The sequence below is a fragment of the Lethenteron reissneri genome, unplaced genomic scaffold (assembly GCF_015708825.2).
Source record: "Lethenteron reissneri isolate LAM-NWPU_2019-01 unplaced genomic scaffold, ASM1570882v1 scaffold_1639, whole genome shotgun sequence".
Taxonomy (NCBI): Eukaryota; Metazoa; Chordata; class Hyperoartia; order Petromyzontiformes; family Petromyzontidae; genus Lethenteron; species Lethenteron reissneri.
This window is the reverse complement of record NW_026891376.1, coordinates 988,278-1,011,470: the sequence shown is the minus strand read 5'-3', so window position 1 is coordinate 1,011,470 and position 23,193 is coordinate 988,278. Positions and strand designations below refer to the sequence as shown.

The window sequence follows — 23,193 nt, the reverse complement described above, 5'->3', positions numbered from 1 at the left end:
ACAAACATAATTATTGTAACATTTCAACTCGTTTCATAATGGTAAACAATGAACCTGAGTAGTTATCTTCACAAAAACAGAATTATTGTAACATCTGTGAACTTGTTTCATAATGGTAAACAATGAAGCCGAGTTTTTATCTGCACACAAACATTATTGTAATGTTTGTCAACTAATGTGTTTAACAATAATAAACAGTGGACTTGAGTTTTTAGCGTAAGAAGCAAAGAAATTTGTACTTAGCATAGGCGTGTTGAGGCCTTGTGCGATGCGTAGCCCCCGTCCTGGCCTACATTTGCGAGGCGCGGAGTTGGCACGTTGCCAGGCTAGGGGCTGGGCCGCTACCCCCTCTCCAACATCCGCCGCCAGTGCAAGAATAATGCTATGTAAGCAGTAAAATATTATTATGTACGGAGTCTGTAGTATAAACTGAACGCATCGTGTTGGGGGGGGGGGGGGGGCGAAGAGGACATGACACTGTGAAGAAATATCCACAGCGTCATGTGTGTACGTGTTGACTGTAAAACGCGTAAAAGAAAATGTCTCCCGTGAGCTCGAGCGAACGCGCATGACTTGGCAGGGTCCGCCCCCCCCCCCCCCCCCCACGAAATTGGCGTCACTTGGTACAGTCGATGTCGTGCAATAAGTAAATAATGAATAATAGAAACGGCACAAATGTGTTAATTAAACTACTTTAAAGTTTACGGACGGGAAAACGGAATAGCCTATACCCACCACGGGGCTTAGGGCGTGCCGCCTGGCAAATTATTTCAGTGTTAAACACCACCGTCCGAGAGCCAAATCCCCCGCAAGCGCGAGCGCACGGAGACTTTTATATATAAGATCACAAACACAACTGTCGGCAGTAGCAGAACATGCATGCCAACAGGGACACTCAATTGATTTTGACAACGTGGAAGTGTTGTGTAAAACTAGTTACTACTGGCAAAGACTAATTAGAGAATCGATTGAAATTGAGAGAAACAGCAATAACTTTAATCGCTCAGACAGCTACAGGCTTAGTGCGGCCTGGAAGCGTATTATTAAATAAGATACATTACAATTACTTATAAGGGTAACAACCACTAACTGATTACTAATGTAGCATAATCACAATAAAACACATTCCAAATGATTACTAATCTACAACTCGCATCGTAACAATAGCCTGATTACTAATCTAGTATATAATTACAATCACTCCCCCCTTGAATCTTTGCACCTGATGAGTTAATGAGTTAATGATGACGTCACCCTGCTGCTGCTCTATATAAGAACGGGAGACACAGCAGAGCCTTACCATTCTGGCGAATTGCCCGATGATGCTGGTTGCAATTACCAGCAAAACGTCGTACTCAAATTGTAAATGTTGTGGCTTCAACACACCGGTGGGCTAAAGCAGTGAACTATTTGTCTTTGTCAACGTGACACATTTTTACTGATTGGCCGTGTCGGGTGGTGGAGGGTTACGACACATTTATAAATAAACGCGATCTAAACCCAAAAACGTTGATTATGAATAACATTGGTCGCGAAAGCCTACGTGTTAAACAATCATCAACATCAGTAATGGTAATAAGAGCTCTTTTGTTTCTGCTGTTGTGACACGTTTTTTTAGAATTGATCCTGAAAGATGCTGCAGAGACGGAGCAACCTGTGCCTGTGCCGGTGCCTGCTGAAGAAGAACTAGAGGACATGGAAGGAGAAGGGCTGTTTGCTGCATACCATAAGAGGCAGAAAAGGGATGTTGGGACCCCACCAGCAGTACAGCTAAGTCACTACATTGACATGGCAGAAGGACAGAATGCCCTCTTGTTCTGGGCACTGAACAGTAAGACTCTTCCTTCACTCTTTCAAGTAGCCATCCGAGTCTTGGCAGTGCCTGCTTCTAGTGCTCCAGTGGAGCGAGTTTTCAGCCATGGTGGCATCATTCTGCGTCCCCATCGTGCACAAATGACTGACAGACTTTTGGCCAATTTGATCTCTTGCAAATGCAATGCAGTGTAGGGGCCTCCCTCCACCTGTCCACAGCACGCATGCGCACACACACTCACTCTCTGCTCATCACCTGTCCACACAGCTCTCTCTCTCATACACACCAGTGTCTATGGAGGCATTCCAATTATATTATCAGGTTGGTCCAGTTTTTCAGAAGTGATAATTTTGAGGAGTGAGGATTTTATTGATGACATGTTTAAAAAAGTTTAGGCTAAAAGAACCCATGTCTATTTGAAAGTTAAACTGTTTTGCAATATGAGGTCAATGCAATACAAGACTGAAGCTGCTGTGCATTGTTCTAGTGCAATATGCTGTTGAAATAAGAGCATTTTTTGTGAAAATTAAATTTTCTGTTTTTTACTGTGTTTGATTAATGTCATTGTATAAAAATAGGTTTAAATAAATACAAATCTTACAGACATACATGATTTGTATAAATGTTATTTCTGTGGTAAGAGGACTTGAAATGACTCGAAACTAAAATGGTAAGACTTTGGACTCGACTTGAGACTTGCAGGCTTTGACTTCTGACTCGACTTGGGACTTGCCTCATCTTTGACCCGACTTGACTCGGGACTCGAGAGCAAAGACTTGAGACTTACTTGTGACTTGCATAACAATGACTTTGTCCCACCTCTGGCTGTGTACACGGTAGTGTAGCGGTTAACACGGTGCGCTACGAACCTGGAGACCCAAGTTCTATTCTGGCTCTCAGCCAACACGTGACGATTATCTGAACCGGTCCTGGGCCTCCCCTAGGTCGACTCAGACTCCAATGAGTACCTGGTGCAATGTAAACATCACCACTAGGGAGAAAAAGGCGGCCAGGAGTGGTGTTGGCCACCCATCCCCCTCGTGTGGCGTGTCAGCCTTCAGATGTGCTCCTCGCTAACATCACTTGCCCTAAGTCTGTTTAGGTTATACCGGGGATCTTTGTCTTGTACATGTGTGTACACGTGTTTGTCTTGTCTATGCGTGTGACCAAAAGTATGTTAAAGCTATGTGGGGGATATTTGTCTTTGCCTATGTGTATAGAATGTGTGGTGCAGTAGTTAGCGCACCGCACTGTGCTACAAACCCCGGCAGAGAGCCGAGTTTGATTCCCACTCATGGCCACTGCCACCACCAGCACCGGTGGCAGCAATTGATCCTCATGGTGGTACACCAGGGTACCAAATAATACAAAATGGCCGAGGCAATTAAATATTTTATTTCTGGGACACTTTTTAACTCCGCGACTGGGGTACCAATCAATGCGAAATCAAATTTCGATTTAAAGCTTTCGTGACTGCAGGGATTCATCTTCTTGTTTCTTTCGGTAAAGTCACGTAGAAGGGAAGTAATAAAATAATAAAAAAATAATAAAAATAAAACATAATAAAACAATTCTCACGACGTTTCGGCTACAACGCAAGCAGCCGTCTTCAGGTGAAGAATGAGACACTACCAAACTAGGAGCTTATATATAAGCTGCATTGGGGGTTGAAGAGCGCCTTAACAAAAAGAATGTGCATGTGAAGAGGGATTTAGCATATTCATGGAAAATGCGTAGGCGTTGGGCGGGGGGGTGTCAAAGTCATATTATGCCCATGCATTATGCAGGATCAGCAGCAACCAAGGGGGGTGCAGGGATTAGCAGTAACAAAGGAAAGGAATGTTAATGATATGTAGCTGCAGTTACTCAACAACCACGTAGAAAACTAAAGTATAAACTACGTGGTTGTTGAGTAACTGCAGCTACATATCATTAACATTCCTTTCCTTTGTTACTGCTAATCCCTGCACCCCCCTTGGTTGCTGCTGATCCTGCATAATGCATGGGCATAATGACTTTGACACCCCCCCGCCCAACGCCTACGCATTTTCCATGAATATGCTAAATCCCTCTTCACATGCACATTCTTTTTGTTAAGGCGCTCTTCAACCCCCAATGCAGCTTATATATAAGCTCCTAGTTTGGTAGTGTCTCATTCTTCACCTGAAGACGGCTGCTTGCGTTGTAGCCGAAACGTCGTGAGAATTGTTTTATTATGTTTTATTTTTATTATTTTTTTATTATTTTATTACTTCCCTTCTACGTGACTTTACCGAAAGAAACAAGAAGATGAATGCGAAATCAGTGCTACTCCGCGATGTCGAAACACCAAATATTAGCATAAAAAAAATCCGTTTTCGAAAAATTAAACTTTTAAGAGTGCATTGTGTACAGCTCGTTGAGATGAATCGATTACCGCATCGCCGACCATCACCAGACTAAAATGATTGCATCACGGACATTATGCGAGAGCCGGGGAACTATGGTACCCTGGGGTACCGCCCTGAGGTTCAATTATCAGAACTGGTCCCGAGGCCTCTCCTAGATCAACTCCGCTTCAAATAAGTACCTAGTTTGGTGTGTGACGTACCTGGGGCGTTGTGATCAACCATGCCCTCGTGTGCCACAGTTCCAGCTTCAATACATGCTGCTATTTGCTTACAGCACTTGCCCCAACAGTCTACTGAGGCTTTATGATTGACCTCTGTCTTTGTCTGAACCGTGTGCAGAGGCTGGGTGTGCCCCCAAGAAACTTCATACATGCCGCTCCTTACGGATTGATATACTTTGGTAAGTTAAAAGGGGTGGCTTGGGGCTGTTATTGCATAATTCCAACGGAGTGATGTTTTTTTCTGAGTAGAAGGGTTGGTAGGTGGATGGGTAGGTGGATGGGTAGGCGTGTGCGTGGGTGGGGGGGTGAGGGGGTGGCGGGGTTAATTTGCAAAACAACACCCTACCTCAAAGGTGGTGCCGGTCGGTAACGCTGTGGTAAGCAATGCCAAGGGAGGGAAGGTCAATTTCAACATGCAATTCCCCTCATGGGGCTTGTAGCCACCACTGAGGCCAATGGCTGCGAGAGGCTGGTAACCCCTCCACCTTAAATTTAATTACCAGTCAGTCATCTCAATCAGTCAACCCATGGTACCGGAGTCTATCCCATGACCTCCTGCGAGTGAGCTTTTGACACTTCAGGTGGCCTTAAAGTGTACATAGCCTGGTACAAGCACCATGGTGATGTCACTGCCACTTAGTGGCAAATGGCAGTTATTGTTGTTGAGTAGGCCATGGGGGGATGGTTAGGTGAGTGGGTTGGCGAGTGGGTGGGTGGATAGGTGGGTGAGTGGGTGGGTAGGTGGGTGAGTGGGTAGGTGGGTGATGTGGTTTGTAACTATGTATATCTCTCTCTTCCGCTGTGCATGGCCCCTGCAGGTGGTTGGAAGAAACCATACAGCCTGCCGGGGAGCTTCCCACTACACTCTGTGCTCAAGAGCCAGGACACGGAGTTTGTGGACTTTATCAGCCGCTGCCTCCAGTAAGAACTGCCTCCTCTCCCTCTTCCCCCTGCTGCCCCCCACGAGGATTCCCCATCACTCAATCTCCTCCAAATTATTGGTGATCACACTCCATCAATCACCAGCTCCACCCTCTCATTCTTATTCATCATCTCCTGGGCCCAGAGTTGGTGGACTGTGTCCATTTTTGCCTACAGTAGATAGAGTAAGACAACCTCCCGCCTGCCCATTCCCCTCTCCCACACCTCCCCACAAGGATTCTCATTTCAGTCACTCTCCTTCAAGTAATCGTTAGAGACACCCATAGGCCCCCATTTTTTTCTTCCTCTTCGTCCGATCCGAAAGTCCAAAATTTGAATAACAAAACTCTACATGTGGAGAATGTGGTACGTCTGGGTCACGTCGTCACCGCTGAGCCATATCACAAGAGGTGGAACTGATGTGGTACAGGAGGATGTGAAACTGAGTGAACCTGCCGATGACCTGTACCAGCAGTGTCAAGATCGGTGTCTGTGGAGGCCCATGAAAGATGGGCAGTGGCAGGCTAAGTGCATTTTTAGGCTACTGGGCAGTGGAGTACTCCCCGCTGCTGGTGAGAATTCCTGGACCTCGTGGAAGGGAAAAAACGTAAATCCTTGTAACGTGCCTCTCACCACGTGTGCCCCCGCGTGTATCTCAACAGATGGGATCCAAATCTTCGGATGACTCCCACTCAGGCGCTCGCACACAGCTGGCTTCAGGGCATGGCCGAGGTCCATGATCAAGGGGCAGCCACGGCCACAACCAGCACCACCATTACCACCGCTACCACCACCCGCTGCTCGCAGTGTGCAGGGCCGGATAGCGCTGAGATCCAGAGAAGAGGGCTCCGGAGAATACGATGCAAAGTCTGGAGCCACTGAGCCACGGTAAGCAAATCTGCATGTGTCCTGTGTATGTGTTTATTATTTTGTATCATTATTATTATGCTTGTTTATGCAGAATGAACATCATTGAGTCTCAAGACAAAATATTCAAGAGGGCCCTGCCCAGTTTTGTTCGCAGTTGGGAACAAAGTTGCTGTGTGTGATCCCAATTGAGTGCTTTAGAGGTCGATTTTGATCCAAGACCAGTTGTGTTGTTGTGGGTTCAGTTTCGGGGGAAGAAGCTGCTGAACCCAGAGGAAACCCATGCAGAACGGGGGGAGAACACAAGTGCATTCCAGCCTACCCCACGTGTATATTCATCTGTAGACCGATTTATTTTCCATAATTGGTTTGTGGGTGAGCCCACATAACCATGCGGCTACATCTTCACCATCTAACCCTTCATTCACCGTAAAATGCGTTGAGGTGCGAGATGTGATATGTAAGTGCCTCATTGCGTTGTAAAGCACTCTGAGATACCATCGAAGTCAAGATGGGCAGCTTTATCTAACACGAATCACCATCAGATATTTTTACAACAATCGTGCATGGGTGATGCGGCCCAGCGGCAGCACTCTTGATGGTTATTACTGCCATGACGGGATGTCAAGACATGATGTACCCTCTCTTTTGCAGTGGATGTTGAAGATCTCCCCTAAGTTCGTTCAAAACGAGTAGGCCATTGTGTGCCAGGGGTCATATTTGCCCCAATTAGAATATATCATGAAAACAAAAAGAAATCATGACAAATTACTTAGTTGTATTTACAAAGCAACGCTGCCTGCTACTGCGACACTACAGCAGACTGTATGAGACACAGTGGTACATTCCTTCGTGATAATCTTGTCCCATCAGAATGACAGCTCTGACATGAAACGTACTCAATTTTTTCATTGTTATTAAGCTCGGTTTAATCTGCCACACCAACGGGAGATGGGGAGGTGACTGCAATCTCTGTCATAGCAAAAGGTGGAGTCGTGTCGTGCGTGTGTCTTCACAGAGTGAAACCGGTGCAGCCCAGCTCACTTGCCCAGACCTCTGAAGAGGAAACAGAGGTTGTGGTGGAAAATGAGGGAGACCAAAAGACTGAGGTGGAGGAGGAAGAGAAAACGGAGGAACAGGATCAGGAGACAGAGGAGGAGATGGATAAGGGGGGAAATATGGTGGAGGAAGAGAAGATGGTGGTGGAGGAGATGATGGTGCAGGAGGTTGAGAAGTTAGAGAATGAGGTGACGGACGTGGAGGAGGAAGAGGAGACGGAGGAGACGGTGGAAGAGGAGCCGGAGGAGGAGGAGGAGCCGGAGGAGGAGCCGGAGGAGGAGCTGGAGGAGGATAAGCCGGAGGAGACGGAGGAGACGGAGGAGCCGGATAAGGGGGGAATTATGGTAGTGGAGGAGATGATGGTGCAGGTGTTTGAGAAGTTGGAGGAGGAAAAGGAGATGAAGGAAATGAATAAGAAGCGAGGGTGCATGGCTCGTGTGGGGAGAGCAATACGCTCACTCCTCCGCCACGTGCTACTGTGCGGTGGCCGGTCCACCCCACAGTAGGGGTGGTAGTGGTGGTGGTCGTACATTTGTGTAAACCACGACTGCTATCACCACACCACCCACCCTCCCCCCGTGATACACATTTTTAGTCTATTAGTGTAAATATTTGTAGTCTATTTCTGTATATATTTTGTCTATTGCTGTACATATTTCCTTGGATACAATGCATTTAATAAACCGTCCTAATTTATTCGTATTTTTGTTCAGTTACATTATTGCTTTACTTGTGGTGTGGTCAGTGGATATTGTTCGGTGGATCAAACCGAAACAAGGTTTTATTGGAAAATCTGTGGCTGCTGATTCTCTGGCTGGCTGGAGACTGCAAACTCACCCAGAAGCCAGGCCACAAGAACTTGGGCTCAGGGTTAGCGGCAGTAACAACCGACTTCCTTTAAATATTGCTCCAGAAGAGCACCGTCCTACTTTGGTTCTTCAGATGGTGCAGGTTTTAAAAAGACAACTGAATGTGTGCTGTCTTGTCTGAAGTATGGCAACAGTTTCCGACAATGCCTGTGCATACAGTGAACGTAATGACACATCCAGATTGGGTTCCTTTGAGCTTGGTGCAACAATTATTGACGATTGAGAAATGCAACATTTGTCATCATCGCGTACAGTGATTAAGTAGAATATGCTGGCAAATATCTCCTTAATGTCGTACATGTTTTCCCAACTGTGAAAAATATATGATTGAAAGATGCCTCCATGTGCAGATGGTAATGTTTCTGGTTCTGGTCCAACAGTGACCACTATTGGATTCTGCGTGTAAAAAACGTGTTATGGGAGCCAATAGTGGTTTGGATAACAAACATTGCATTGTTTCAATCAAGGAAATCACTGTGTGGGTTTCTCAGTGTTGATAATGGTTTCAAAGGAACAGCACATCGCAACAGCGCATTCCAAATGGTGTCGAACGCACCGCCTGTAATCTGGTTAGTAAAAAACACGTTTGGTTTTAAATGGATAGAACTCGACCTGCCATATTCATCATTATGGACCCCGATTTGTAAGCATTAATCACGCAAACCTAGCACCTGATTTATTTGAGTCGCTAAGCTCACGAGCAACAGGGCTTTTGTGGCGAGGTTTTAATGTACCCCCGGTTAGCACGATTGGCTATGTACGCTGCAAATGAAGTTGGAGAAGGCGAGGGCTCCTAAAATGACTGCAAGGCAATGTTTTGTGACTCACATAGCACAGGGGCAACAGTGCCGGCTGGAGCCATCGCTGTTGGAACCGCATGGGCAGGGGACCCAGAAGGTGTCCTCCATCCCACCATCTGCGCCAGTAGAACCACCACAACCAACAACCATAACTAAAACCACAACTAGAACCACAAATTCAACCACGAACATAATCACAACTATAACCACAAATATAACGACAACTAGAACCACAAATTCATCCACAACTAGAACCACAGATATAACCACAACTGTAACCAAAACCATCAACTACAATTATAACCACACCCACAACTATCGCCATAATATAAAACCACAATTCTATGCACGAAAACTACGGACACAACTATAACCACAACCATAATATGATCACAACTATAACCATAACATAACCACTACAACTATAACCACACCTCCGGTTAGCACAAGTGGCTACGTACGGTGCGAAAGAAGTTCAACACCTACAAAGACAAAATAAAAAAATCTCCCGTACAGAATTTAACAGACTGTCGGGGCAAGTGCTGTTAGCGAGCACCTATGGAGGCCGGCAGTGTGGCACACAAGCGGGTGGGTGGAAAGCCCCATACCCGACCGTCTTTGTCTCCCGAGTGGCGATGTTTATTACACACAGCAACAGGTACTCATTTGAGGCAGAGTCGACGTAGGGGAGGCCCTGGACTGGTTCAGATGATCGTCACTGGTGTTGGCCGTGAGCGGGAATCGAACTTGTGTCCACGGGTTTGTAGCGCGGCGTGTTGACCGCGACTCTACCGCTCCCTACACATATGAAGTGTTCTTGAAGACTCGTGGACAACGGGGTAAGGCACACGTATTTATTTACACAATGTCTTTACAGTACTGGAGGGATGTATCGGCCCCCTCACCCGTACAACTGGGAATTCACCCCTAGCTAGCCTTCCTAGCCGAGTCCTCCGCTAACGGGCTAGGGGAGGCTGTCTGGCCCGACACTGGTTAGTCGGGCTACGGTACCCGGAATCCCAGAGGTCTGACTCTGGTTCCGGGACCACGCCACTGGCTCCAGCCTGCACTGCCCTTACAAGGGCGGCGTCCCAGGGGGAGTCCAGGGCCTATCTGGCCGGTCTTCTCTCTTCCCTTAACTACTCTAAGACTGAGCCCCGAGCTCTCTGGCTCAACCCTTGTTATACCCCCCTAGAGGATCGAAACCCCCCTCACGCCGTCCAGTACGGACGTCGTTGCGGGCACCACCCCGTGTGCTCACGGAGACCCCGCCCACTGTGTCTGTTTTCCGTTAGCCCCTATGCAAACAGCCCTACACAACAGACCCTCTGTAACAGCCCTACATCACCCCCCCCTGTACAGCTCGCAGCCGTCCCGGCTGCAACAACTTTCAATAAAGGTTATTTAACCCCTGGACCCCCGCGTGTGCCTTAAAAAAAACGTTTTTTTTTTTAACACTAACATGAAGGAAACAACAGCAACAACGACAACAACAACAACAATGACAACAACAAAACCCTCAACCCCGAAAGGGAACAATCCGACGCACCCCCCCCGAATAAATACGGATACCGTAAGAACAAACTATATACAATTTGCAGCGAAGCCACCATACACGCAACAGCAGGTGAGCATAACGTATGTGAATTCAATGGGCAGGGAACACACCCCCCCCACACAACACACAATGAACACAACATATATACACATCTTGCGGTTTCACAACAGTCTGCGCATTTTTTTTTTTGCGCGTGTCCTTGCGGTTTCACAACAGTCTGCGCATTTTTGCGCGTGTCCTTGCGGCGGGCCCCTCACACGGGGAAACCCCGGGTGGCGGACCGTCAGGTGGTAATCGTCCGTCCGGGAGCGAGGCCTCCTCTGATGCCTCGTGACTGTTGGTATCCCCAGAAGGGGTGGTCGGGCGTGAGCCCGTCAGTCTCGATGCACCTGGAGGTGGCACGGCCGGCAAGGCATTAGGTGAGCGCGGTGGAGACGGACCTAGTGAGTCGGTCGACCCCCCACACGTCTGGCCACGCATGTGTGAAGTGGGTTTGTGTGCCGCGACGAAAGGTTTCAACCGAGAGGGGTGCACGAACCATCGCCGCTTCCCCCAACGAATGCGCACGCACTGTGGTCGCAAGACCTCGACCACTTCCACAGGGCCCCGCCACGGCCGCGCCAGCTTAGGGGAGGTAGCCAGGGGTACTTGGGGACAGTGCAACCATGCCCTGTCCCCCGGTTTCCACTGTATGACATGCGCCCGACCCAACCTGAGGCGCTCGTTCGCCTTTTGACGGAGGTCCAAGTTCAACCTCGCAGCATCCCGCGCCTCTGTTAATTTAGCCAGATTAAATTTGACGTGGTCAGCCAATTTAGTTTTTCCTTGCGGGTCGGGGATCTGCAGCTGGGCGCGAACAGGCGGGTCGGGTTCGCGACCGTACATAAGGTAAAAGGGGGAAAACCCCGTAGCTGCATGGGGTGCCATCCGGTATGCCGCCAAGACCCCCTGAATATGCAGGTCCCAATCAGTTTGAGAATCTGAGACCTGCTGTGCCATCATTGACGAAATGGTGCGATGCAGGCGCTCGACCATTCCGTCGGTCTGTGGGTGATACGGGGAGGTCCGAATTTTCTTTGTGCCTAAGAGGTCACAGACTTGTTTAAGTAATTTGCTGGAAAAATTTTTACCCTGGTCGGTCAGCAGCCGTTCCGGAGCACCTTTGTCCAGGACGTATCCCTGAACAAAGGCGTCCACGATGGCTGCTGCCGACTGGTTGGCAAGGGGCCAGGCCATGGGCCAGCGCGTAAAATACTCGACTCCTGTCAGCAAATACCTATTGCCCCTGGGGGTGGCGGGAAATGGCCCCAAGATGTCCAGTGCGACAAGCTCATTTATTCTGGACACCTTGATTGATTGTAAAGGCGGGTTAGACTCCCGCGCCGGCGGTTTCCGTTGCGCACACCGCGGGCATGAACTCAAAAGATCCCCCACATCCTTTGTCATACCAGGCCAAAAAAAATCTAGTTGTATCAGTGCAAGGGTCTTTAGAGTCCCCAGATGTAACAGGCGCTCATGCGCGGCCCACACCACTTTGCCTCGCAACTCCGAAGGGACGACCAGCCGATGTCGCTGTGATTTTGCGTCCCAATGCATGAGCAGACCCTGTACCATTTCCCATGCACCCGAATCACCTTTCACCCGGCCAGCACCCCCGACGCGACGACGCCACCCGAGGAGGGAGGTATCCTCCATTTGGAGGCGCCCCCACTCAGTGACGGGCAACCCCAACAGGGAATCCCTTCCCTGTTGTTCGATCGAATTATCAGGCAGTGGCTCGTCGTCGTCGGTGGCTGCCAGGATCGGGACCGATGCGTCCCATGAAGGTCTGCAACGTCCCGACCCCAGGAGGCATGCACATTCCGAGGTGGTTGGCATGCGTGACAGAGCGTCCGCGTTGGTATGGCGAACGCCCTTACGGTAAGTGGTCTCAAAATCAAAATCCTGGAGAACCTCCAACCATCGAGACAACTGTCCCGATGGTTGTTGAACCCGCAGGGCATACTGTAGTGCCGCATGATCTGTGCGGACGGTGAAATGCCGACCGTACAGATATGGGCGGTACTGTTGGATGAAAAAAACAATTGCCAACAGTTCTCTACGGGTAACACAATATCTCTGCTCCGCAGGAGACAACACCCGACTACCGTACGCGACCACCCGTTCAACGCCATCAACCACCTGGGAAAGCACACCCCCAATACCCGTGTTGCTCGCATCGGTGTCGAGCAAAAAGGGTTTCGAAAAGTCAGGGTAGATCAAGGGAGGGGCTTTCACCAGGGCGTCCCGAAGGGAGAGGAACGCAGCCTCCTCCTCTTGACCCCAGTGGAAACGAACCCCTTTAGATGTTAGAGCGTGCAGGGGTTTAGCAATTGTTGCAAAATCAGCAACAAACCGTCGATAATACGACGCGAACCCAATGAAACTCCTGACCTCTCCCACCGAGGTGGGAGTCGGCCAGGAGCTGACACACTGCGTTTTGGCGGGATCGGTAGCAATACCTGAGCGTCCCACGATGTGCCCCAAATAACGCACCGAATCACGCAACAAATGGCATTTTTGGGGCTTAAATTTCAAATTAGCAGCCCGCATCTTTAGGAAAACCGCCCGCAACCTCTGGAGATGCTCATCAAAAGTTTTACCAAAGACGATAACGTCATCCAAATAAATGAGGCACGACTCCCATTGCAGTCCAGCCAAAACCAATCCCATTAAACGCTGGAAAGTTGCCGGGGCTGAGTGTAAGCCCATCGGCAACCTGTTGAATTGAAACAAGCCGTGCGGTGTACGAAAAGCAGTTTTAGGCTTTGACTCATCATCCAGAGGAAGCTGCCAGAATCCCGAAAGTAAATCGAGTGTGGAAAAGAATCGCGCTCCCGCCAAGGCGTCAAGCGATTCATCCATCCGAGGGAGCGGGTATGCGTCGGCAACCGAAATTTTATTAAGACGCCGGAAGTCAACGCAAAACCGCAACGAACCGTCCTGCTTTTTAACCAGGACGATCGGCGCTCCCCAAGGGCTGGTGGAAGGAGAAATGATGTCCGCGGCTAACATGTCATCAACAGCCGATTTGACATGGTCCTTTTCGGCGGGACTCAACCGAAACGGATTTTGGCGAATTGGCGCGCTGTCACCCGTGTCAATATGGTGACGCAGCAAGTGAGTGCAACCCAAATCATATTTATTTCGACTAAAAACGTCGGAAAATTCTCGCAGTAGCGTTTTAAGTTGTTGACGCTCTGAATCGGACAGGTCCGTCGATCCCGCACAAAGCGCCTCGAGCCACCCTTCATCGCTGTCCGAACGCGGTCGCGACGCAGGGACAGTGTTGACGGAATTTACGGCGGGCTCCTCACACGGCACCGGCGTTGCGTGAGCAAGCACGGTCCCCTGTGGGAGCACCACCGTCCGCGAGCCCACATTTAGGACCGCGATGAAGGGTTCACCATCCCCTCTCACTATGGTCTGGGCCGGTAGTAAGTCAGGTCCACTAACCCCGGCCCTAGACGGTCCCAACAGTACCCCTTGTGCCCCAGCACCCTTAACGAGGGGCCGCCGAAGTTTCAAGGGTACCAACATTTGCGTTCCCGGAGGAACGCGTACCGTTCTCTCCACGAACGCCGGCACCGTCGCGAACGCCGTCCGAGTCGCAACCGGTGATGGCAGAAACGCCATGCGTCTGCCCGATGGAAGCTCTATGCACCCCTGGTCGATCAAAATTACAATCGGCATCTTGGCCAGGAAGTCCGTCCCCAGCAGGCACGGAACCGCCAGCGAGGAAGAAACAAAAATCGGCCCAGACAATTTTATTTCCCCGATACAAATTTGGGCACGAATTTGTCCGATGATGCCAAGTGAGCCCCCGTTAGCCGCATAGAATGGTATGTTAACTGGCATCAAGGGACGACTCCGGACAGGGAGAATGTTATAAATTAATTCCGAAATAATAGTCGCCGATGCCCCCGTATCGACCAGGATGCGCACTTCCACCCCGTCGATATATCCTACAACGGCCGACGACCCCGACGATGCGGCAACCACACGATCGGCCAGCACGGACCACTGGCCGGGTTCGATATGGGTACCCGGAGTGGTGCGTGATGGTGCGATGGTGCGTGATACCGGCCCCCCTCTCGTCGCGGTGTTTGAGTGCGTGACGGGTGTGTGTGTGGGCCAAACGTGTGGGGTGCCGCGACTCGCCGGTTTTTGATGGTGGAGCTTGGGATGAGGCCCGTCGTCCCGGTGAGGTGTCGTCCCGCGCTGACGAGGAGAGCGGCATCCCGAGGCGACGTGGCCCCGGACGCCGCAGTTAAAACACCGCGGGAGCGACGTCGGAGGTGACGAATGGTCGGAACGGCCCGACCCGTCCTGGCCCGGCCGTGCACTCGTCGCCTGTTGCCGTCGGTGGTCGACGGCGTAGAGTTCCTCCGTCGGAAGGGTGGCTGCAGCCACCGCACGCCCCGCCGATGCCCTGCTGGCTTTGCGCCGAAGCGACAGGAGGTTTGCGTGGAGGAGCCGCGCCGCCTGGAGCGATGTCATTTCCGCGTCCTCCTGTGCGACGACAGCGATGTCAAGATCGTCGGCCAGGAGGAGTATCTTCTCCGTTACCATAGCGTCGATGCCGTCGTCATCCATACGGGGGAAGGCCGACTTGGCCATCGCCAGGAGGCTCGTTCGGTACGCTAGGGGCGACTCCTTTTCTCCCCGCTTGCGGTCGTAGAACTCCTGTCTGCATTCCGCCGATGGTCCGTAGACCCCTCCCAGCAGCTGCAGCGCCATCGGTAACGTAGAGCGCCTTTCCTTTGGTGCCGATGTTAGGGCGGCAAGCGCGTCGCCGTCCAGGAGCGCCGGCAGGGCGCTGAGAGCTTCTTCGTCTGTCCATTTAGCCATTTCTTGGTGGGCGAGGAAGCGTCTTCGGAAGCCGCTCCAGTCGCCCTCTGCGCCCACGAATTCCTTAAGCGGGGGCAGCCTTTGGTGTAGTGCAGCGGTTGCCGTGGAGTCCCGTGGGCTGCTGCCTCCCCGACTCGGCTGCGTCTCGGCGCGAATGGCAGATGGCATCGCCTGTCGCAGCTTTGATGACGCGCCCTCCTCCGTCGTTGATGCGGCAGCCCCAGCGCGGCCGATGTCGGACCCCAGGTTGAGGTTGGCCACGCCCCTAGCGGTCGCTGCGTCGATGGCGGGAAATTCAAAATTTGAATCTTCAGAAATGGCGGGAAGGCGCTCCATACACCGGTTCCCCTCGCCCCGCGGTGGACCACCAGCCCCCAGCCGTGTGATGTTCTCCAGCGTAGCGGCAGCGGCGTAGAGCAGTTCCGCCAGCCTCTCGTGAGCCAGCCTCAGGTTGTCTCCCCGCTGCTCCTCTTCATGGCGACGCTCCGGTAAGCACGCGTCCGGCCCCGGCTGCACGTCGTCTTGTTGAGCCATCTCGGGCTCGACAATTTCGGCGGCGTCTTCCGTCTGCTGTTCCCTGGCTCGAGCTGATCGGCGCGTGTCCATGTTCTTGGTTCTTCTGACGCCAGATGAAGTGTTCTTGAAGACTCGTGGACAACGGGGTAAGGCACACGTATTTATTTACACAATGTCTTTACAGTACTGGAGGGATGTATCGGCCCCCTCACCCGTACAACTGGGAATTCACCCCTAGCTAGCCTTCCTAGCCGAGTCCTCCGCTAACGGGCTAGGGGAGGCTGTCTGGCCCGACACTGGTTAGTCGGGCTACGGTACCCGGAATCCCAGAGGTCTGACTCTGGTTCCGGGACCACGCCACTGGCTCCAGCCTGCACTGCCCTTACAAGGGCGGCGTCCCAGGGGGAGTCCAGGGCCTATCTGGCCGGTCTTCTCTCTTCCCTTAACTACTCTAAGACTGAGCCCCGAGCTCTCTGGCTCAACCCTTTTTATACCCCCCTAGAGGATCGAAACCCCCCTCACGCCGTCCAGTACGGACGTCGTTGCGGGCACCACCCCGTGTGCTCACGGAGACCCCGCCCACTGTGTCTGTTTTCCGTTAGCCCCTATGCAAACAGCCCTACACAACAGACCCTCTGTAACAGCCCTACACATACATAAACAACCATGGCAGCCAACATAACCACCTTCATCACAAATATAACCACAAAAACATAACATAACCATCACAACTTTGACCACAACAACCACCAACAACAATCACAATTATAACCACAAGCATAACCACAACAACCATAACATAACCACCATAGCTATAACTACAACCACCACAACCTCAACTATAACAACTATATCCATGACCACCGCAACCACCACGTACACAACTATTGCCACGAAAAATATAACCCCCACAACTATAATATCCACCACCTACACAACCACACTTAACCACAACCAAAAGCACTATAACCAACATAACCACCTAAACCACAACTAAAACCTCAACCACCACATTGATCCTGCTACTCTGACACCGCCGACACAACCACTGTGTCAAGGCTCTATGTCCCTGTGTGTCTCCGTGTGTCTCCGCGTGTCACTGTGTGGGTGAGTCGATGGGTGAGAGTGGTGAGTTGGTGAGTTGGTGGGTGGGTGGGGTGGGTGTGTGGGCGATGGAATGGAACCTGCACCTCTGCCGCACGTGGTGGGGTAAAGGGTGGGTACGCTCACCTTGCTCCAACACGTGTAGACCAGCGTGGAAGAGTAGACCAAATACCCTATTTAGCGGCCTCTAGTGGAGGCCCATTCCGCCAGCAGGCGATTGGCCTCCACAATAAATCATTCCGTGCAGAGATGAAGCAAAGTCTCTTTGACTCATCCCATCAGCCGTACGGCCGTCTGGGAGTGCCTCTCATCAGCAGCAATGGCTCAACTCGAGCGCCACTCTGGGCCGGTTTCCACTTTCAGTGCCTCATCAGCAGCAGCAGCAGCAGAGCCGGGCTCTGCTTGAACCGATGCCGTGAGCCCAATAGCTGTTTAGAAGCTTGCGGCTGTGGGCCGCCTTTGTCTCTCCCCCACCACTGCTGAGGTGTCCACACCACGCGAGGTTCTCACTTTCAGGCTGAGTCGACCCTGAGGAGGCCCAGACAGCGAACCGCTTCAGAAGTTGGCGCCACTCGCCCCGGCGGAAGCGGAAGTAGCAGCGGGGGAGGGGGTATGGGGGAGGGGGCTGGAGGGGGGAGGAGTTGAAAGATAGTGACGTCATGAAGGGCGTGGTTTCCTGGCCCCGCCCCCCACTTGCCTATGGTAGTTTGTGCGAAAGGCGGCGGTAGAGAGGTGCGGAGAGCAGCAGCAGCCGCCGCGAGTGGAGATCAGCTGAGGAGGAGTGGATCTCCGCTGTGGGTTAGTGGTGGTGGTGTGTTAGTGGTGGTGGTGTGTTAGTGGTGGTACGTTAGTGGCGGTGTGTTAGTGGTGGTACGTTAGTGGTGGTGTGTTAGTGGTGGTGGTGTGTTAGTGGTGGTGGTGTGTTAGTGGTGGTGGTGTTCGTGGTGGTGGTGTGTTAGTGGTGGTGGTGTGTTAGTGGTGGTGGTGTGTTAGTGGTGGTGGTGTGTTAGTGGTGGTACGTTAGTGGTGGGGTGTTAGTGGTGGGGTTGTTAGTGGTGGTGTGTTAGTGGTGGTGGTGTTCGTGGTGGTGGTGTGTTAGTGGTGGTACGTTAGTGGTGGGGTGTTAGTGGTGGGGTTGTTAGTGGTGGTGTGTTAGTGGTGTGTTAGTGGTGGTGGTGTGTTAGTGGTGGTACGTTAGTGATGGGGTGTTCGTGGTGGTGGAGTGTTAGTGGTGGTGCGTTAGTGGTGGTGCGTTAGTGGTGGTGCGTTAGTGGTGGTACGTTAGTGGTGGTGTGTTAGTGGTGGTGGTGTGTTAGTGGTGGTGGTGTGTTAGTGGTGGTGGTGTGTTAGTGGTGGTACGTTAGTGGTGGTGTGTTAGTGGTGGTGTGTTAGTGGTGGGGTTGTTAGTGGTCGTGGGGTTGTTGTTAGTAGTGGTGTTCGTGGGATTGTTGTTAGTGGTGGTGCTAGTGGTGGGGTTGTTGTTAGTAGTGGTGGGGTTGTTAGTGGTGGTGTTAGTAGTGGTCTGTTTTCGTGGAGGTGTTAGTGGAGGGAGGGGGGCATAGGGGGGGGAAGGTGCTGAGGGGGAGGAGCTCCGGACTGTTACGTCACGGAGGGCGTGGTTTCCTGGCCCCGCCCCCCACGTGCCTCTGGCAGTTTGGGCGAAAGGCGGCGATCGAGAGGCGCGGAGAGACGACATCGTGCAGCAGCTGAAGCCATCGGAGCGAGCCTCGACGAGGTGAGGATTATGTGAGGGTGTGAGTCCGTGTCGTGGGTTCGCGGTGAGGGTGTCAGTCTGTGTTGATGTGGGTTCATGGTGAAGATGTGAGTCAGTCTTGGTTCTTTCGGTAAAGTCACGTAGAAGGGAAGTAATAAAAGAATAAAAATAAAACATAATAAAATACAATTCTCACGACGTTTCGGCCACAACGCAAGCAGCCGTCCTCAGGTGAAGACCAGGTCTGTCGGGGAGACAGCGTCTGAATGAAACACCACCACGCTTGGAGCGTATATTTAAGCTGGGTTGGAAGGGGGGAAGGGCGCCTTATATCAAGAGGAATTTAGCATATTTATGGGAAATACAGGTATGTGATTAGTACTACTTGTGAAATGCGTAGGAGGTGGGCAGGGGGTTTTCAAAGTCATATTATGCCCGTGCATTATTCAGGATTAGCAGCATCAAAGGGAGGGGATAGGGGTAGCATTAATAAAGGGAAGGAATGTTAATAGTATGTAGCTGCAGTAACTAAACAACCACGTAAAAAACGAAAGTATAAACTACATAGTATCATCAGTATACTAAAATATTTTCTTAATTATTTTATTACTTCCCTTCTACGTGACTTTACCGAAAGATCCAAGAAGACGAATCCCTGCAGTCACGAAAGCTTTAATTCGAAATGTGAGTCAGTGTTGATGATGTGGGTTCATGGTGAAGATGTGAGTCTGTGTTGGTTACGTGGATTCGTGCCGATTGTGGGTTATTGCTGATGATGTGGTTTCATGTTGAGTGTATGAGTCCGTATTGATGATACAAGTCCATGATATTTACGTAGGTTAATGGTCATGATGTGAGTCCATGTTGTTTCTGTAGATTCGTGGTGATGGTGTGAGTCCGTGCTGATGATGTGAGTTCGTGCTGATGATGTGAGTTCGTGTTGATGTGAGTCCGTATTGATGAGGCAAGCCCATGTTATTCATCTGGGTTTATGGTGATGTATGTATGTTGAACTTCTTTCGCACAGTACATAGCCAACCGTGCTGATCAGAGTCGGTGTTGATGATGTGAGTCCGTGCTGTGACCTGATTCGTGTTGTGACATTGGAACCAGTTACGTCACACACCCTCGACTCTGCGTGACCCTCTCCTCTCTCCCCCGCTCTCCACCGCTCTCCACGCAGAGACCCGGACGACGCCAGGAACGACGTGAGCTCTGTACACAACGCTGCTCTGCAAGTCACTGCCATGGAGGTAAGTGTGGGTCCCTCGACTCGCGCGGTGAAGTATGAGGTGAACGTGTGTTCTCCACTCTCCATCCATGTGCCTGTTGCCTACCTGTCTACCTGGGTGTGCATCTGCTTGCCTACCCGTGTGTATGTGTGTGTTTCTATCAGAATGTCTTTCTGAGATCCTGTCTGTGTACCTGCCTGTCTATCTATGTATAAACATTTAGAGCATTCTTATCTATCCACTGTTGGATGAAGGCCTCCCTCCTCGAGCCACTGGCACCTCTCACAATCTCGCGATGGAGTAATCTGGCCAGCGCATGCTCTGCATTCTATGATACTATTTCATAGCTCCATCTCGATGGCGGACGTTTTCTCAGATGCGTTCCTGCCACTCCGTTATTGTCTGTCACTTCGTTATTATTCTTCACGATCAACCAATCAACCATCACCATCCCTTCTGGCCGTGGCGTGTCCTGGCCCAGCCCCACTCAGTTTTCTTAACATTTTGAATGATCCCATTAACCTGTGTGTCTTCCAATCCACGTGTTCCTCTTTCTGTCTCAATGTAAATCCAGGTGTGGCATCTTGATATCAGACAAACATCCCAATGCTGAGATTTGACATCAGAATCAAAATCTTTATTTAGACTGTAAGAATCCAATGACCTACGAAGCTTGTTTTCACAGATGTCCAGTATGGGAGGGTCAGCAAGTTACAACAGAAAACAATATAAAACAATAGGAGTGCAAAGTAGAAAAATGGAAAGCAAGTCAGTAACTGTAAATCAATAATTAATTATACAAGTCTTATTTATCAATATTGGGAAACCATATTCTTTGGGTCTTTCGGTAAAGTCACGTAGATAGGTTCAAATTAAAAATAAATAAACAAAAAATGACGACGTTTTAATCATAACACAAGCGATCGTCATCAGGAGGAAAACAGAGGGGGAAAGCTGCTCAAAGCAGACTGTTTTAAAGGTTTAAAATGGGTGTAGCCACGTACCGTCGGCTCTGCGATCTTACATTAACATGCTAATCTCTCACATTAACATAGCCACCTCAGCGTGCTCGCCGTGGAGGCCACTCTCCGATCTTACATTAACATGCTAATTTCTCATATTAACATCACTAGCCCCGCCCACTTCGTTTATGACCCTTGGGCTTGCACCCATTTTGAACTTTTAAAGAAGTCTGTTTTAGCAGCTTTCCTCCTCTGTTTTCTTCCTGATGACGATCGCTTGTGTTGTGATCGAAACGTCACGTTTTTTCTTTTAATTTGAACCTATCTACGCAACTTTATGGAAAGACCCAAAGATTATGAATTCCTGCAGTCACAAAAGCTTTAAGTCAAGATTTAATATTGGGAAAGGCAGCAAAAACAACAACAAAGCAGTCCTCAGCCACACCAATATATCACATAGCCCATCAATAAACTTGCACATTAACTTTGAACTATCAGCAGGACCCTCCTGAATGTGGAGCCCAGATATCATCGGTGCTTACTCAGTACTCACCTACTGCACTTAACTCAACACCTTGTTGAATCCTATGTGGGGAACCTTTGTCTTTGTGTAGATGAGCAACGCTGAAGGTGGAAGAAATGGCGGGTCTTGCGACACTGCGGTTACTTCCTCCATCCGGAGAAGATCACCCAAAGGTAATAATAGTCATGTGAGACGTAACAGTGGCCATGTTGCAGGGGTGATGTCATGTCGACTATGTTGCATGGATGATGTCAAGGTGGCCATGTTGCATGAGGAACATCATGGTGGCCATGTTGCATGGGGGGGGATATGTATTTTTCTGCTGATTAGCAGCTGAATGACTGATACAGTGAGAGTGATAATGTAGAGCCTAGCAGTCGCTCTTTTGGAAGCTAGAGTTTGGAGTTAACTAGAACTCCCATATTTACTTTGATCTCTTTTCTCACATGATGGTTACAATAATTGTTCAATCCTAGTCTGCCAGACTTTCTACAAACTGATGATTATCTATGCACTGGCCTCAGTACTGTAACAACAAAAACACATCAATAGCCACATAGGCCAGTATGGCATCACAACTTTACGTGGCAGGGTGGAAGCATAACGGCAACACTCATGTCTCACAGCAGGAAGGTCCTGGGTTTGATTCCTGAATTCGAGCACCTCCCTGTGTGTAGTTTCTATATTCTTCCCCAGTTCTGAAGAACGTGAGGGAGTGAGAGTGTGTGTGAGTGTGTGTGTGGGCATATGGGTATCCCAGTTTCATCCCATCGCTACAAAAATAACCACACAATGTATTGGCCAAAACATTCCAATCCTGAAATATTTACCTGACAAATTCCTCAACTTAGGATCACACATATCAGCACCAGCACTGCTCCCATTCTGCAAAAGATCTGCAGGAACCTCCTGAAAAGGAGTCTTGAGACTGAGTGAGGCTGTCCTATATAAAACGCGCTTCGATGATAAAATATCACGTACAGTTCTTCTTGGTTCTTTTGGTAAAGTCACGTAGAAGGGAAATAATAAAATAATAAAAATACATTATAAAATACAATTCTCACGACGTTTCGGCCACAACGCAAGCAACCATCCTCAGGAGAAGAACAGATCTGTCGGAAAGACGCTGTCTTTTTATTATTTCCCTTCTACGTGACTTTACCGAAAGAACCAAGAAGATGAATCCCTGCAGTCACGAAAGCTTTAAATCGAAATCACTTACAGTTATTGTTTTTCTCATGTCCGCAGAAATCCTGGGTCTTATTAGGCCCTCAACTAACTCGCCGAGAGAAGGCAGAACTTGCCGCCATGAAAGACATCTGGTACTATACGTTCCACAACGATTCCCGGGGCACCAATAACTATGGCTACGACGACGAAGAGCATAATTACATTCTGGTGAGACTCACAACAAAACACCTACTTGGGGCGGTCACATAACCCACCAGTAGCAGGGTTCGTGGTTTCTTGTTAATATACCTGCAGTAGCAACCAGGGCGGCTGCCCTGATTGCTACTTCAGGCCTCATTATCATCTTCATCATACACAGCATCATCACGCGCAGTATCTTCACACAGTATAATCACTCACTGCGTGATGACGTGCAGTGTCCTTGCACACAGCATTATCAGACACAGTATGGTCTTCCAACCAAGCATGAAAATTCCCAGCATGACAGAGCTCTCTCTCCTACCAACACACACACACAATGAAAATGTATCATGCTTCAGTTCGTCACAACTGTGAATCAGGTT

General features: G+C 50.0%; 1 protein-coding gene and 2 long non-coding RNA genes across 3 annotated transcripts; all 3 read left to right on the top strand.

Moving 5' to 3' along the window:
- The first annotated feature begins 4,276 nt into the window (after positions 1-4,276).
- On the top strand, positions 4,277-6,139 carry LOC133338989 (uncharacterized). Its single transcript, XR_009754643.1, has 3 exons — positions 4,277-4,603; positions 5,243-5,345; positions 6,008-6,139. It is a non-coding gene; the product is annotated as an uncharacterized LOC133338989 (long non-coding RNA).
- A 6-nt stretch (positions 6,140-6,145) lies between these two features.
- LOC133338987 (rho GTPase-activating protein gacV-like) lies at positions 6,146-7,949 on the top strand. The gene is made up of 2 exons (XM_061547128.1): positions 6,146-6,233; positions 7,231-7,949. Exon 2 carries the CDS (start codon positions 7,373-7,375, stop codon positions 7,775-7,777), a length of 405 nt encoding a protein of 134 aa, XP_061403112.1. The 5' UTR covers positions 6,146-6,233; positions 7,231-7,372; the 3' UTR covers positions 7,778-7,949.
- A 9,776-nt stretch (positions 7,950-17,725) lies between these two features.
- Positions 17,726-21,611, top strand: LOC133338988 (uncharacterized). The gene is made up of 4 exons (XR_009754642.1): positions 17,726-17,806; positions 18,662-18,743; positions 19,906-19,975; positions 21,531-21,611. It is a non-coding gene; the product is annotated as an uncharacterized LOC133338988 (long non-coding RNA).
- Positions 21,612-23,193: the final 1,582 nt, after the last annotated feature.

What these genes read in the sequence shown, in the direction of transcription:
- LOC133338987 (XM_061547128.1), top strand. Translation starts at nt 7,373, where the DNA reads ATGGATAAGGGGGGAAATATGGTGGAGGAAGAGAAGATGGTGGTGGAG.